General features: G+C 42.5%; 1 protein-coding gene across 6 annotated transcripts in view; it reads left to right on the forward strand.

The window, feature by feature from the left end:
• lrp1bb (low density lipoprotein receptor-related protein 1Bb) overlaps window positions 1–15,179 on the forward strand; it is a 250,031-nt gene extending 234,852 nt beyond the window's left edge. For 3 of the 6 annotated variants that reach the window (XM_040027783.1, XM_040027784.1, XM_040027785.1), the window contains exons 83-91: window positions 4,509–4,670; window positions 5,203–5,377; window positions 5,682–5,786; window positions 8,048–8,161; window positions 9,731–9,807; window positions 10,318–10,408; window positions 10,678–10,828; window positions 12,390–12,464; window positions 13,140–15,179. In XM_040027783.1, the coding sequence (XP_039883717.1) occupies window positions 4,509–4,670; window positions 5,203–5,377; window positions 5,682–5,786; window positions 8,048–8,161; window positions 9,731–9,807; window positions 10,318–10,408; window positions 10,678–10,828; window positions 12,390–12,464; window positions 13,140–13,280 (1,091 nt within the window). In that variant the 3' untranslated portion in view covers window positions 13,281–15,179. The remainder of the gene's footprint in view (window positions 1–4,508; window positions 4,671–5,202; window positions 5,378–5,681; window positions 5,787–8,047; window positions 8,162–9,730; window positions 9,808–10,317; window positions 10,409–10,677; window positions 10,829–12,389; window positions 12,465–13,139) is intronic. The other 3 variants (XM_040027788.1, XM_040027789.1, XM_040027787.1) reach the window with 2 other exon arrangements.
• The last annotated feature ends 721 nt before the right edge of the window (window positions 15,180–15,900 follow it).

Here is a 15,900-nt window from a genome sequence, read left to right on the forward strand (position 1 = left end):
CCAACATGGTCACAACTTTGCAGCATATTGGAAGTGCAACACAGACCTGTGCTGGGGGGGCAGGTTACAGATGCAGCTCGTTACCCTCGTCACAAATGAAAGCCAGCTGTAAAGTTACTAATGTTATGATGTTTTCTTTGGGTGAAGAAAAAACTGTATGAATGTTTTTGCTCTTAATTTGAAGTGTAGAAGGAAGCTGCTGAGTCTGTGTTTGTGCTCGTTTGGATGCTGGAACAAAAACACAAGAATACCTGTTCAATCAATACAGTTAATTACACTTTGATCTGCTGACAACACAAAGTGTTTCCACGTCTTCTTTATTAGGCCGTGTGACAGTAACTTCTGATCTTTAAGTAGAGCCAGTTTAGGGCTTCACAGCTGTAATCTGCAGCCATAAACTGAGAAATAAGCAGCAGTACGAAGACTGCACATAATGTTGAAATAATTAACTCTGTCTGATCCGCTGGTTTGCTCTTTGTGACTTCCTGTGTTTCTGGTGTCTGTGCTTCAACCTTTTTGTAGCGTTTGGCATTTATTTACTGCTTTTTGTTGTTTCCTGATTTTTTTTCTTTTGGTTCTGTTAAACATTAATTTTTTCTGTACGTTTGTTATCAGCTTGTGAATAAAGTGTCCTCATTGTTTTTACTAATGTACCAGGAATTCCTCCAGAGTTCGTCCACTGTTTGAAAGCACTTCTTGTGGGTGCAGCTCCTTAGAGAACGTGACAGTAAAGATGTTCCTCATTTCTGATTGTCAGCCTATCAGGAGAACTCGCAGGTGTCTGCAGCCCAATGAGGTGAACTCGTGCAGATACACTTGCCTCTGTTTGCGTTGCTCTGCACAAATTAGCATCAGTCTGCATCTCTGGCAAACCAAAACTTGATATTTGGTGTGAAGACACGATCAGGCTGGTGTTGCTATGAGAACAGTCAGTGACACCTAATTTGACTAATGGGACACAACAAAATGTCATAAATTATGATTTGCAGGCATTGTTACGAAACAACAGTAAGAAGAAAATCCCCTCTCAATATGGACGTCAGTGATATCATCAGCTGTTTTTGTTTTTCCAGTGAAATCATCCTGTAGCTGAGTGAATGATTAGGACAAGCAGGCAACGCCGAAACTAGAAACCACAGCATCAAAGCACTGATGCAGGTTTGCAGCTTAGTGTATTCTTTTCAATGATTCTCCTTTGTTTGTATTTTTATTACACTTGTAACAGTAATAAGAAATATCCCATAAATAGGGATTTATTTCATTTTGTAAACGGTCTTAAATTACCCAGAATTCACAGTATGTAGTCAGGCTTGAGATGGTCAGTGTCTAAAATGCTTGGTGCAGCAGATAAATGTTGACGTCTATTCAATTCAGTTTTATTTATGTAGCACCGAATCACAACGGCCGTCAGCTCAAAGTGCTACAAAAAACAGAGAAAACACCAACCATCAACCATCCATATGAACAAGAAGGAAAAACTCCTTTTTAACAGGAAAAGACCTCCATCAGGACCAGGCTGAGGGAGGGGCGGGCAGGTCTCCTGAATCCAAACTGGAAGCTGGTTCCACAGAAGAGGGGCCTGAAAACTGAAGGCTCTGCCTCCCATTCTACTTTTAAATACTCTAGGAACAACAAGTAGGCCTGCAGAGCGAGAGCGAAGTGCTCTAATAGGGAGATATGGTACTACAAGGTCATTAAGATCAGATGGGGCCTGATTATTTAAGACCTTGTATGTGAGGAGCAGGATTTTGAATTCTGGATTTAACAGGAAGCCAAAACAGGAGAAATCTGCTCTCTCTTTCTAGTCCCTGTCAGGACTCTTGCTGCAGCATTTTGGATTAGCTGAAGGCTTTTCGGGGAGTTTTTAGGACATCCTGATAATAATGAATTACAGTCGTCCAGCCTGGAAGTAATAAATGCATGAGCTAGTTTTTCAGCGTCACTCTGAGACAGGATATTTCTAACTTTAGAGATGTTGCACAAATGGAAGAAAGCAGTCTTACATATTTGTTTAATCTGTGCGTTGAAGGACATGTCCTGGTCAAAAATGACTCCAAGGTTCCTCACACAGCGTTACTGGAGGCCAAAGGTAATGCCATCCAGAGTTAAGAATCTTGCTTAGATACCATATTTCTAGCTTTTCAGGGCCGAGGTACAATAACCTCAGTTTGATCTGAATTAAGGAGCAGAAAGTTAGCGGCCATCAGGTCTTTATGTCTTTAAGACATTCCTGCAGTTTAACTCATTGGTGTGTGTTATCTGGCTTCATGGACAGATAGAGCTGGGTGTCATCTGCATAGCAGTGACACGATTGCAAAAGGTGGACCAGGAAGTTTGAGCTCATTTCAGTGTTTACACTACCATGTTCCTATGGTAACAGTTGCATTGGCCATTTTATAATAAGAAGAATAGGCAAGAAGAGTATTATTCACTTTCTGTGTTCCTGTAACTTTAGTGATGTCTTTCATAAGGTTCTTGCTAGTATTACTAAATAACAGCACTGAAACAGTTTGATTTGTGCATCCCATAATAAGATAATATTCAATATTCAAGAAACATAAGAAGTCTGTAAAACTTCCAAAACCAGTCGGCATCAGTATTTGTGAAAACCTGAACTAATGTTTTAGTTTTCCAGAGATGAAGAGAACAGCTGAGTTCATCGCTGTGACGTTTGGCCTTCTCAGAAAGATTTAACCCATCAGTTATTGAGTTATCAGATCCGAATGGAGAGATTGATTTCCTTTGGACGTTTCAGTCAGATTATTCCAGGCACAGAACTGTAGAGTGTGAAATTACCAAGTGGTGTAGTGTGACCTACATGGCGAGACCTGTATCCATGGCAACTTGGTTGTGTGCTGTGTAAGTAGTGTTCAATTGTTACCTTTTCTTGAACTTGTTTCCTGCTCTCGCTTGTCCGTTATACAAACGGCGAGCATGATTGGAAGGTTACTGTTTCAGATCACCCGCACAAGGAGGAAATTCTCAACACTCACACGTCTCTAATTGTGAAAATAATCAGAACGTGCAGCACGCGATTCTGTACGGTCTGTGTGAAGATCGTTTCAGTCTGTGCTTTTTCTTTTACCCACGTGTGAGGATTGTAACAAAGTTTCACACCGAGGCATTGATACAATCTTTGTAACTGTGGCTGCTGGTCTGGGGTCAGCAGTCACTCCTAGCTTAGCATTAGCATGCTGTCTGTGCAGGTGCTAGTTGTGTTAGCAGCATGCTGCGGTTGTTTCTGTCCTGGATGCAGTTTGCACTTCACCATCGTGTTCTCGCCTCTCTGTGCAATAAAAATAAAAGTAATGTTTATATCCACACTGCAGGCTCCACCACTGTTTCCTGCTCCGACTCACCAACTGGAATCGATACGGAGAATCAATAGGCAAACAGGCTCTACTCTACTACTGGGAGCCGTTTCACTAGAAAAACCTGTTCTCGATGGCCATCCCTACATGCATGGAAATACAGCATATGAGGCAGAAATAGAGTTTGTACGATTTTAACAAGCTTGAAAGTCGATATTTGTTTTCTTGTGTTTTCTGTTATATCTGTTTTGGGGCTTTTTAGACTTTATTGCATTAGGACAGTAGATAGAAGACAGGATGACAGCATACAGGTTGTCTCCACCCAGCAGCCTGCTTTCTCGTAATGTCTACGTGTAGCCTGCAGGAATCGTTCTCCAGGCTTCTTTCACTCCATTCAAATTTTGACCCGCTGCCGTTAGTATTCAGTCCAGTTCTTACTTCTGTTGCCGTACCTCAGATTTTTCTGCCTGTTTCCCTTCATTAAGAATAGCTGACAGCCGCGCTTCCGCTGTGAACAAATTAAATGTTTAAAAGCTGCTGGTAACAAAGTGCCCGTGCTATGTTGTCCGGCTCAAAGTGTTATGGGCAAAAACACCCAATGTATTAAATGCGAAACAAAAATATATAATAAATATATAATAAAAAGATATCAAAACAAGATGATACAGCAAAAAAAAGGGGATTTTGTTATAAAGGTTCATAAACATCTCAGTTCCAAAAAATCTGAATTTTCTGGCTCTTTCGTGATGTGTTGGGTCTCACAGGGTTCAGTTATTTATCTTCTTTATCTTCAGCTCAGCAAATAAACCGAAGAAAATAAACCTTTGAAAATCATCAGCTACAGTGATGTGATGTGTGAAATTATTGCTCAAGATGACTTGAAAAAGTTAGTTTCTCTATATAAAGAATATTAAAAGAATAATTTCTTTCTCTATAAAGAAATTAGGTGAGGCTCAAGACTTTTGCACAGCCCTATATATCCATGTAAATATGAAGTGCATCTGTGTAGGTGTGTTTTCAGGTGTGTTTACAGCCACGAGGCAGTTTGGAGCGCGTGGACGCGTCGTGTTTGTGCACAGCAGTTTTGGCTCTGTGGAACAAACTAAAGCAGTTCTGAGACGGATGAATTCATCAGTTCGTTGCCGATTTCCACCTTTCCGTGCTCTAATAATCTTTTATGCTCATATTTCTTTGCAGGAAAGCCCACGTGCCGCTGTCCTGTCGGATTCTCAGGGCCTTTTTGTGAGAAAAGGATTTGTGACAATTACTGTTTAAATGGGGGGACGTGCGACGTCACTCAGGGGAACCAGCCGGTGTGCCGCTGCATGGCCGAGTATACCGGGGACCGCTGTCTTTATCGTGAGTCCTGTTGGCAGCAAACAAACACAAACAGTCACTGATGTTCCCCTGGCTGCCTGTGGCTGCCAGTAGCACCTAATCAAAAGAAAATCATTGATTTGAATTCAGTTATGTCACATAAAATCCACAGAACAAAGCGTTTGAGAGTTCCCACTCTGAGCGAGAGACAAAAGCAATCCCCTCAAAGTCTCTTCTTTCCAAAAACACCACATTTGCTTCAATTTGCAGATAAACAAAAATCAAAATCCTACCATCAAACAACCTTTGGGTGTTTCTGCACCGGGGCGATAATGCATTTTCTTTTGCTGCGCTTTGACATAATGTGTTGCGGGGAAACAATTTCATCTGCACATCATTAGTTTTTCCCACTGTTGCTTGCCCAAAGGGTGATACGTTTTCATCTGTGGCTAAGATATCATTTGATGTGGATAATTAAGTCCCATTAAAACCATGTACTGTTGTAATCAGATCAGCTTAGACTGTGTTTCTACATTATCCTCTCTCTCTGTTTATCTCTGCAAACCTAAAACAGACATTTGTCATCACTACTGCGTGAACTCCAAGGCCTGCACTTTATCCAGCAGCGGCTACGTGGAGTGTGTGTGTCCCGCCAGGTTTGAAGGGAACAAGTGCGAGGTGGACAAGTGTCTCCGATGCCACGGAGCTCCTTGCCTCATTAACGAGGAGACGGGAGAAGTGGTTTGCAAGTGAGCGCTCCGTATTTACTCGCCACTCTTGTCCATCATCTCTGGCTGTGAGGCTTCATAGTTGATTTTTATTCATAGGAAAACACGAGTTAAACAGTATATTGTTCATTCAGGGCTCAGTCGCTTCACCCACAGGCTGCCGGCGGGAAGAATTGATTTAATTAAATCAATAATTTAAGGCCACGTACCCTGTAGCGTTTTAGGTTTGGTCATGTCAGTGAATTTGAAGCTGGCTGAACTCTCTGCTTCTTGTAAGTATAGTTTTCTGGTTGTAACTAGGATCCATTATTTCTTCACCCTCTAGCTGCACAAATGGCAGAATAGCACCGAGCTGTCAGCTGTGTGACGGATATTGCTACAATGGAGGTACCTGCCACCTGGACCCTGACACCAACCTGCCTTTCTGTCAGTAAGTCCCTGCCTAATGGTGAAAGTAAGGAAAACTCAATGTTCTCCACTGTTATTCACACTCACATCACTGTTTCGATTCAGCCGTCGGCTCTGTGCCCGGCTTTAAAAACTGAAAGTCGCCGCGTGAGATAGATGTCTTCCTTTGGAAAGAAATCCTTAAGTTGAAGGTTTGATGTCACTGTGTGGAGGCCATGAAACAGCAGGGGGCCGAGTGCCATACAGCATCCTGTGCTGTGTGACACCTCGCTGTGGCTTAAGGTTTTAGGAAGATAAAGATGGTTTCAGACTCCTTCAAAGCCAGCTATTCTCAACATATCACACTTTTCCTCCTTGCAGCTGAGAGCTGATGTCAGGCCTCTGTGGCTCTCTTCAGTCAGAGGGTTTAGAAGTTTGCTCAGTACTTCAGCCGCCACGAAGCTCGAAAAAGTGCACGAGACAAAAGCTTGACTGGCACACGTGAAGAAATCGCCGTGAAAGGCTACTCAGAGGGCTCCCTGTAAATGAATACCTCCTCCGCTATAATCACTCGCAGTGCTGTGTTAAAAATCTGTCCAAGGAGGAAATTGGAAATCCATTTCAAAGGCCAACTCTCCATTTTTTTAAATGCCCATTGTCCTCTGTAGTTAAATTGAAATTTGCAGGCGCCGCTCACAGATTCCAGGGAATAGAATCAATTTCTATGCAAATGATTCCATCTTATTCGATGAGGTTAACAGATCCTGATAATGCGGTTTATCATCGCTGCAAGATGAGAGATTATGTGAGATGATGGATACGTCGGCGTCAAGAAATCATAATGTTTGACCTTAATACTCTGAGTAAATGTATATTTCATCAAGCCTACCTAAAGAAGCTGCTACAGCTGCAATCATTCTTGCTTTAAAAACCTCAAATATACGAAGAGAATACCTCAACATTTCACTGCTGTCTAACAAAGTTCAAGCATTCCTGTTAAGCAGCTCTGTACTGTATGACTCTATGTTGTTGCTCTTTTCCTTTTCTGCACAAAAGCAAAGTTACTTTAGCATCTACAGTTAGAAATATCCATCAGTCAGCTGTGCAGCGGGGAAACAATTATTTGATCCCTAAATTTGTTTTTATCAAACAAAAAATCCAGAAAAACACACACATTACATAAAAGGTATAAAAGAATTTGCATGTCAGTGATGGAAATAAATATTTGACTTGGTCCTTCCTGCACGACACGAGTCAGTTTCATGCTGGAAACTCGTCCATGACCAGTTGTCAGTGTCCTGGCCGAGGGAAGGAGTCCGAGATGTTACGGTGCGTGGGCCTGTCCACTGGCCCACTCAGTGAGGCAAAGTCATCCTGTCAGAAAAACATCCTCAAAGCATAACGTTTCCACCTCTGCAAACACAGTGGCTGAGCTGTTGCCAGTTGTGGTTTCATCTGACCACAGCACTTCCGGAGCCTTCTCTGACTCATTTACGAGTTCACAGATTTAAGACGGGCCTGTGCCGTGGAGCTGTGGGCTGATCCTGCACCTTGGTGATCGTCCTCATCCCATGATGCAAGCTCCCACATGGAGCTCCAGACTGAGGACAAATTTATTTTTCTTCTCTTTCCGTTGTCACCTTCTCACCAAGCTTCTCGCTGATGGTATCCTGTTCCAGCCTCGTGCAGGTCTGCAGTCTGTCGACCTTTGACACTCTTTGGTCTCACCTGGTGGTGCAGAGGTTGGACCAGAACACTCGATTGATTGATTGATTGATTGATTATGGCACACGATCACACAGCCAGTCTGTGAGAGCCAGTGGATCAGATACGTGTTTCACTCAGTGACGTGCAAATTCATTTAGCGCTTTTATATAATTTGCTTTTTTGTGTTTCAGGTTAATTTTCAGTCTGAGAGATTTTTCATGTTCACAAATTCAACAGAGAATCAAATCATTATTTCCCCTGTAAGCTGTCATTTATATTGTTTAATCAAACTAAATGTATTTTCTGGTTTTTGCTTATTAGATGCATTTATGTGGATGCAAGCAACCGTCATGTTGGGGCCCAAAGTTCTTGTTTAACAGTTTTCGTAATCTGCAGCAGGCCCCACATGCGTCCCCCTCACGTGCTGAGCAGGGACGTTTGTTGATCTGTTTTGCTAATTTGCAGACGTCACACTGTCTTGTTGCATCTTGTGACTTAAGCTGCTAACAGGGTTTAGCGTTCTGTCGCCACTCATGAGGCAGCCGACAGTTGAACAGTTCTTGGGCCCTTTTGTCACTCCAAACACATGTTTTGCAGCTGCACGTCAGGGTTCAAGAACCAACGTTGTGATGAGCTGGCCAACCCCTGCGATTACTTCTGTCAGAATGAGGGGATGTGCACATTAACAGCTCTTAACAAACCACGCTGCAAGTAGGTCCCTCTCACCTCTCCAGCTGTATTCAGCGCCCACTCACCTCCTTTTGTACACAACCCACCCCCACTCCATTTGGCTTCATTTCAGCCTCAGTCCAGCACATAGGCCTCTCTGTGATGGTGCCTCCTTGTAGCAGCTTGTCATGTAATAAGTACTGGATATAGTAATGACTCAGCGTAGATGCTGGAATCACACAGATACTATAATGTTGTTTTATTAGAATATGTTGGCTTATATTTATTTCTGTATGGAAACAACATGACTATATTTCTGACTATTATTAGCATCATTAGCACCAACACGTGTTGAATATGTTCGCTGCAGTAAGAAAGAAAATATGTGGCGAGGTCGAACACTGATTACAGCGCTGATGGCGTTTAGAGACGCGAGCTTGTTTCTGTTCTAAGGTTCAAAAACAGAGTTTTGTAGAAAGTAGTTACATGTGACAGTATTTCATTTTAACCTTTGGTATTTAAACGACTTTAAAACAGGAAATAGTTTTTATTTGAAACATGTTGCTGTGCTCATTTAGTTGCTTTAGGACACAGCTAGCTGTAGCTCTGTTTCTGGTGGGCCAAGCTCAGCGGCAACAGTACAGGATGCTATTTATGCTTCTGCTGCTTAAAGCCAAATATGGTTCTTACTCCCATGATAAGTGACAGAGACAGCAGCAGCACCAGCAGTCTTTTCTGGTAGATAAAGATGTTGCTAATGTATATTAGCACCACTACGTTGTATATAGGGGCACTTATTACATCACCGGCTGCTGCATAGCGTTTGTTGCCTCTTACTGCCACCCATCTCATGCACACATGAACCACGGGAAGATTACAGCATAACACTGTGTGTGTGATGTGGGCATCAGTGCATTTGCAGCCTGTGCATGATGGCTAAATACGTCCTGACCGGTCATTGCACATAATTTACTCGGCAGAACGTGTCATCTTTAATCGGTGTTCATATTTAAGGCCTTTACCTTTTACAGCTTAGCCGGGTTTCTTTGTTGAAGGGACTCAGTTCCATCCTGGTTTTTGCTTCTCAAAGGCGGGAAAATGAAGACCCAGGTTACGCCCGATGTCCTAATAAAGTTGTTGTCAAAGCCTGATGTTCTGATTCTGCAAGTGCATGTTATTCAGGATAGTTTCATCCTATCATCACCCTGCCGCCCCCACCAGATCACTCATGCTTTACATGCTTTAGCGTCAGCTAAATTGGACGTCACCTCCTCTAACAAGGGTCATGCATCACGCCCATCGGATCCCATTGGAACACACATGAGATGACGACTTGTTGTCATCCTTTGATCTTTCCTGTTTTTTGTTAATACACTGAATATTCAACACGTCAGTTCACATTAAGCTCTTTACGGACACAACATGTATGTGCTTAGTGCTCTCTCTCCAGGTGGTGTTTTGTTTGTGTTGAATCAAAGCCGTATGCCGTGTGTGTAAGCCACAGTCACATCATGTCGTAGATCATTTCGCAAAGTTGTTTTCTCAGCAGCCTCTCTGCAGCCACAGTATGCTAATGATAGTTTATTTATATTCTCTTTTGACCTCCTTCAGATGTTCAGCCAATTGGGCAGGAACACAGTGTGAGAGACCCGCCCCTAAAAGCAGCAGATCAGACAACATGAGCGGAGGTGAGGACTGGGAATGTCAAGAAACCTTAAAATGTCCTGTGTGAATACCTGCATGTGTCACTGGTTCACTGACCTTATTGCATTTCAGTGGAACGATAACTCGTACATCAGGTTGGCATCGAACTACCGAACTCCTACCAACCTCTACGCTTTGCATCATTTGAGCACAAAGGGCTCTGCTCAGCGGGGTTTCCTTGTTTGAATTAGAGGGGCTGTAGTCGCCAGCCCGTCAGGGTTCAGTAATATGACTCCTCTGTCTTCAACTTCAATTTAAGATTTAAAAAATATATATTCTGAAGTCGTGCACGTCAGTGTAAAATGTCTTACATTTCTAAATGTGCAGCCTGTCTGTGCTGGATGTATGTAAATGGATTGAAATGTGCAAACAGCGAAGCCCTGTGAAGTGAAAACGCTGTTATTTAAAGTGGCTCTGTTCACGCCGCGGTCACTGCGTGAACTCGTCTCAGCCCCTTTGCTGGTCGCTCATCACGTCCTCTCTCTGTTCCCCAGGAAGCATCGCTATCATTGTGCCTCTGGTCCTGCTGGTCATCCTGATTGTGATGGTCGTAGCAGGTGTTTATATCTGCCGCCGGAGGCAAAGGTACGTCGATAAAGAAATATGTAAGAAAAAGAAGCTTCTAAGCAGTAACAGATGAGAGCTCCAGCATCGCAGAGCTTTCAAGATGAATGGATGCTTTTGCTTTATGAGTGAAAAGTTTGCTTTCAGTAGATCTGAACTCTCAGCCTGTGGTAATAATCCATCGTTCATGGCTATCTAACAAAGTGATATGCTCCAAGTAGCATCGTGCAGCAGCACACTAACAGCATGTTGTGTGTCGCGTTAATGATGATGTGCTCTGCATGGCTCAGGGGCAAACGTGTGCAGAGGCAGCCCATGACCAACGGAGGGATAAACGTGGAAATTGGGAACCCGTCATACAACATGTATGAAGTGGACCACGACAACCACGCTGATGCAGGCAGCCTGCTGCGCCCAAACTTCACACTTGACCCTCATAAGGTGGGTGTGTGTGTATGTGTGTGTGTGTCACGTGTGCTCAACAACACGTCATTCCTGTTTTAATAGGATGGAATTCAGTGTTTGACTTCGAGCTGAAACCAGATTGTTGCCAAGTCAAACGTGTGGAGTAAAAGTTACTGAGGAACTTTGAGTGGGGCTTAAACATGCAGCTGAATCTGTTCGTATGTTCTCAGATACAAACGTCAGTGTAATTACATTTAGCTACAAACTCATTAAAGTGATTCATTTTCAGTTTTCATCTCATATTTGATTCAATGTAACTCTTGTTGGGCAGCGTCTGCAGGTCTCTGCTGCATTAAATACTGAGAGCTTAATCATTTTTGCACATATAAAACTTACTGCACGTGTTTTCCAACTAAATAAAGTTTTTACAACCTTAACAAATTTGTACCATTTGATCTCCTAGAAGTTGAATTGACAGTACAGCAGATGCTGGCTCCTTTTTATCAGGATACTTAGAGGAGAAACCTTAATGGTCATCACTATGTTATTTTTATATACAGTTACATAGATTGTCTATGAAACACATGTGGCCCAGCTGTAAGAAGGTCGACCAGGAGTCTTCTGATATGAAACTGGTCTTACTGTCCAGCCTCCTACTCAGCGACTCTTCATCAACAACTTCAAGGTCCTCTGAGCTCTACCTCGATGTCTGCAGTGACAACACTGAGCCAGTTTTTTATAGCCAGCTGAAAACTAGGAGTTATTAGTGTGTCGTGAAGCATTGTGCACTTTGAAGTGAAGTTGCAAAGAGCGAGAACAGACAGACAGAAACAGTTTGTGTAACAAACTAGTGACTGTTTCTTGGCTATTTTATTGTAAAATATTTGCATAATGTTGTTTTAATTTGCCATATGTGTACATCCCTTACTACCACATCATTGTTAATACTGCAGAGTTTTAAAAGCCATGAGAAAATCTGTTTAGACCTTGATTGATGCCAGTCCTTATCACACTAATTATTAGCCTTGATGCTGCAGCTATGTCGTCTTTAATTGAAGGGTAGAGAAAGGACAACAGCTCAAATGTGTCTTTCAGATTGGAAAATAACTCAGTGCTGCGTTCTCTGCATCTGGCCCGGCAGCTGCTGGGATGTGATATTTAGAATTGAGATGCATCCGGTGGAATTACATGAGGCTTTGCAGAGATTTTACAATCTCTCTGGCCTGGGCACAGAAATATACAGATGCCACGAACCTGGAGGACGTCTGTCTGTGTGGTGATTTATTCTCTCCACCCCACACGAACTCCCAGCATATCAAATGAATCCTAACACCTTCACAGATGCAGTTATGTAGCTCACCTGCTGCAAGTTCAAGCCTAATGCTGTTGCTTCTTAAGCTGCCAACTTTGACATCTGCTATTGTGAGTCCAGTCTGTGTTTTTAACCGAGACATGCTGGTGTGACTCTAAACCAGCCTCCATACGTCCAGCTCTCGTGGTACTTGCTAGTTTGTTTTTTCAGCGCAGTTTTAAAACCCGTATTTGGACTGTGAGAGTTCATCTGTATTTATATGGCATGGTGCTTGTTTTGTTGCAGGGCTGGTGTGTAAAATCCAGCGACCCTCACACCTTGGGCATGAATTCTGTGCCCAAGGAGGTAATCCCTGGACAGGTGAGTGTTACACACTTTATTTTTACTCTGAAGAAGAAGAAAAAATATCCATTTTTACATAATTTCACTGTGAGGAAGCTTTGTGTGTTTTGTGTGGTTATATTTGAGTTACATTCTGCTATTTTAAGAACTGTGTAAAATTAAAATCATGCTAATGTTGACATCTGGTATGTACTTGCTCCCTTTATCATTTTGTGACATCCTGTCCAAAAACCACCAAACTTTCCTTAAAGTTCCAATAATCAACTTTTTATTAAAAAATGTTTCGCACGACAATTGGCACCAAGTTCAGTTCTGTTGCTCATTTTGCTAATATCTGTGGGACTGTGGAAAGTTTGCAAACTTTTTTGGTTGAGATGCAGCTGCCATCTGTTTCCAGCAAACCTCCTGTGATGGAACATCGGTTAAACAATCTGCTAACAGAGCGCAGATCCATCGAAATGGATTCAAATTGGATCAGAACTCAGCCAACAAGACAGAGGAAGTTGTACATGAATTTAAATTAGCCCAGGTTTCATTAAAGCCGATGTAAGTGATAGTTTGTATGAGGTGAATCTGACAGGAAGACTTTCTTGATTCCACAACATCTATTAAAATGCAACCTCGAGACTCCTACTGTTGTAAAATATCATAAATTAACATTTGTACTTGGCATCTCTTCCCCTGCCTGTTTAGCCCATGAACTACTCCAATCCAGTGTATGCAAAGATCTACATCGACGGGCAAAACTGCCGGAAGCCAGTCATCAGTATCGATGAGAGGAGAGAGCTACTCCCAAAGAAACTCGAGGGGACAATTCATGAAACCGCCGCATAGCCTAACTTTACACTTTGTACTTCTTTTTTTACCACAGTGTATAATATGAAGGAGGAAACAAGATTTTTCTATTTCCTATGAGGCTCTTAGGTTTTACTGGTTTAGCATCAGCATAATGTCCTCGTCGCTGTGCTGAAGACTTTAATTTTCCACTTATGGTTTGCTTTCTGTTTGTCAGAGATCCGTTACACAGCGCTGTCAGTATACTGTATGACACTGAAGTAAAGCTGCTGATTTGCAAAAACTTTATTAACACCTGAAGCCACACTTGTGCACAGTTGAAACCTTAAATGCAGTGCTAGAATTTGTACCCATACCTGTTTGTAGTTCTAGAGGGAAACGGTTTGGCTTTGTGGAGACGATGAGGGGAAGGGCCGGCTCATTTTATCTGGAAAAAAAAAGTATGTATAGTAGAGAAGAGTAGCGTGGGTTTTTCTGTTTTTGTTATTTCACGTGACATATGGACCGGAGAGCTTCACAAACGACAAGCTTGATTCCTTTTATTTGCATCGCTGCACCTGACAGCTCTGCTCCGGCAGTCCCACTGGACACAATGACATCAACACAATCGTTTCTCAGACATTATCTCCCGTCTTTCTCATTTCCACGGATTTCAATCTTCAGTCGCCTGTTTCAGCAGTAATATGACGTACAAACGTATCTGAGAGATATCGAAGCCCACCCTGAATGTTTTCCGATCAGATTCCCGGATCCCGTACTGTACGCTGAAAAGACAGAATATCATATTTTTCTAGGTCTCATATATCAACAAATGGATTAAAGATGGAGAGAAGAAAGATTTACCACAGCTACAAAAACAGTTACTAAGAGTTATTATAAAACACGTCTGTTACTTCAGAAAAGGAAGATGATAAATATAAGAAATTTTATAATTTTGTATTTGATTTGTATGTTGTTTGGCTGCTTGTATTTTGAAGAAATGTATTAAATGTAAGTAATTTTTATATAAAATGTAAATCGATATTGAATAAAGGGGGCTTATTTCCACTTCGTGTCTTTCTCTTGATCCTCCAAAATGATTGTTATACGATGTCGATGATGGTATCTGTGCACTTCTATTGTTCAACCAATGATCAAACTGTCAGTTGTTACACATGACTGCTGACCCGACAAGTCAATCAGCAGCGTGAGGTCTTTTACCTGCTGCGCAGAGGAAGGAGGCTGATGGGAGATTATTGCCCTCCCTGTGAGTACAGGAAGGCCGGCGCTATTCATTACCTGGATGTGGGGACGCGGTGTCGATGCCACCTGCTGAAGGATAATTCGGTCTCCTTTCACTTTACTTACAGCGGCTCTGTCTCCACGCATTTCACCTCCATTCTCACCATAGCAACCAGAGGAGGCAGCGGCACTCCTGCCCTTTCTCCATCTGCTGTGCCATCGGCGGGATCTGCCAGCACGCCCAGCTCACCGCGTTTTCATGACGGTACAAATAGATGCCGCGGTTTCCAGCTTCCCTAATTGGCCCGTGCGCTTTGTTTCGCTGAGACATCCGCTGTGAGAACAGAGGTTTCCATGCTTTGCTGAGAGCGTGCAACACAGTCTCTCAAACACACTCGGCACCGCGGCGTGGAAATAGTCAGAGTAATGTGGCTGTGACTGGCCTTTTTCTGCCAGCGTGGTTTTCTGTGCTATAGAACATTTATCAATAGAGCTGCAATGATGAAGAACGTATTTCAAATGTTCAGCTTTTATGACTGCGGCATTTAGAAGGTCGAGGTCGTTCCCAAGGTCGAGCACGAACGACGCCACGTGACTGTATACGGGTCTTTGATTAAAGCACCAATAAGCCTGTAGCCCAGGAGCGTTGTTCTCACGGAGCAAGTTTTAATCTGTTCGACATAAATGAAACTTCTCAATGAACCCTCGCGTTGTTAAACGAAACTGTTTAACAACGCGAGGGTTCATTTTGTTTCTAATTTTGTTTCTAATCAAAAATGACTCATCAAAGATACATTATCAGTATTATCATTGACTCCTGTGAACATTACAGTTCTTTAAACTTCTGTTTGTTATTTATGGGTCGCATGTCTCACTAATCTGATCTTCTAAGCACTGAATTTGAGTTAAAAAAAGAAGCATCATTTCTATTTTGACTGTAAGAAATAATCCAATGAAACACACTGTGTGTCCTGTGTATCACAAACTACTACCATGAACATTGGCTTTGAAACCATTTCAAACATAAACACACAAAGTTGTGTTTCCAGTCAAAAATGACAGAATATGTTTTTATGGAGGAAATTAGTCGCACTTCCTTCTGACACAGCTCCTCACCAAAACCACAGGAGAGGAAGAAATTATCATCTTATGTCCCTTGAGACCTCTGAGACATACTCCACTTGGTTATTTTCAGGTGTCCCAATATACACCTGTATGTTCCAGGGACAACTAGTCCTGGTGTCGCATGTTGCCCATATCTTTAACTATATTTAGGCTGCTTGCTTAACTCCGCCAAGGACGGTCCCAAGCCCGGCTTTAAAAGGAGGAGGGTGGTCGCCAGAACCGATAAATCGGGGAAACTTGGCTTGAAAGCAATGGAATCCCAACGATCAGCTTTATCAACCAATGCTACCGCATCCGGGGCAGCTGATGCGCC

Source organism: Simochromis diagramma, unplaced genomic scaffold (genome assembly GCF_900408965.1).
Source record: "Simochromis diagramma unplaced genomic scaffold, fSimDia1.1 OVJJ01000343.1, whole genome shotgun sequence".
NCBI classification, from domain to species: Eukaryota; Metazoa; Chordata; class Actinopteri; order Cichliformes; family Cichlidae; genus Simochromis; species Simochromis diagramma.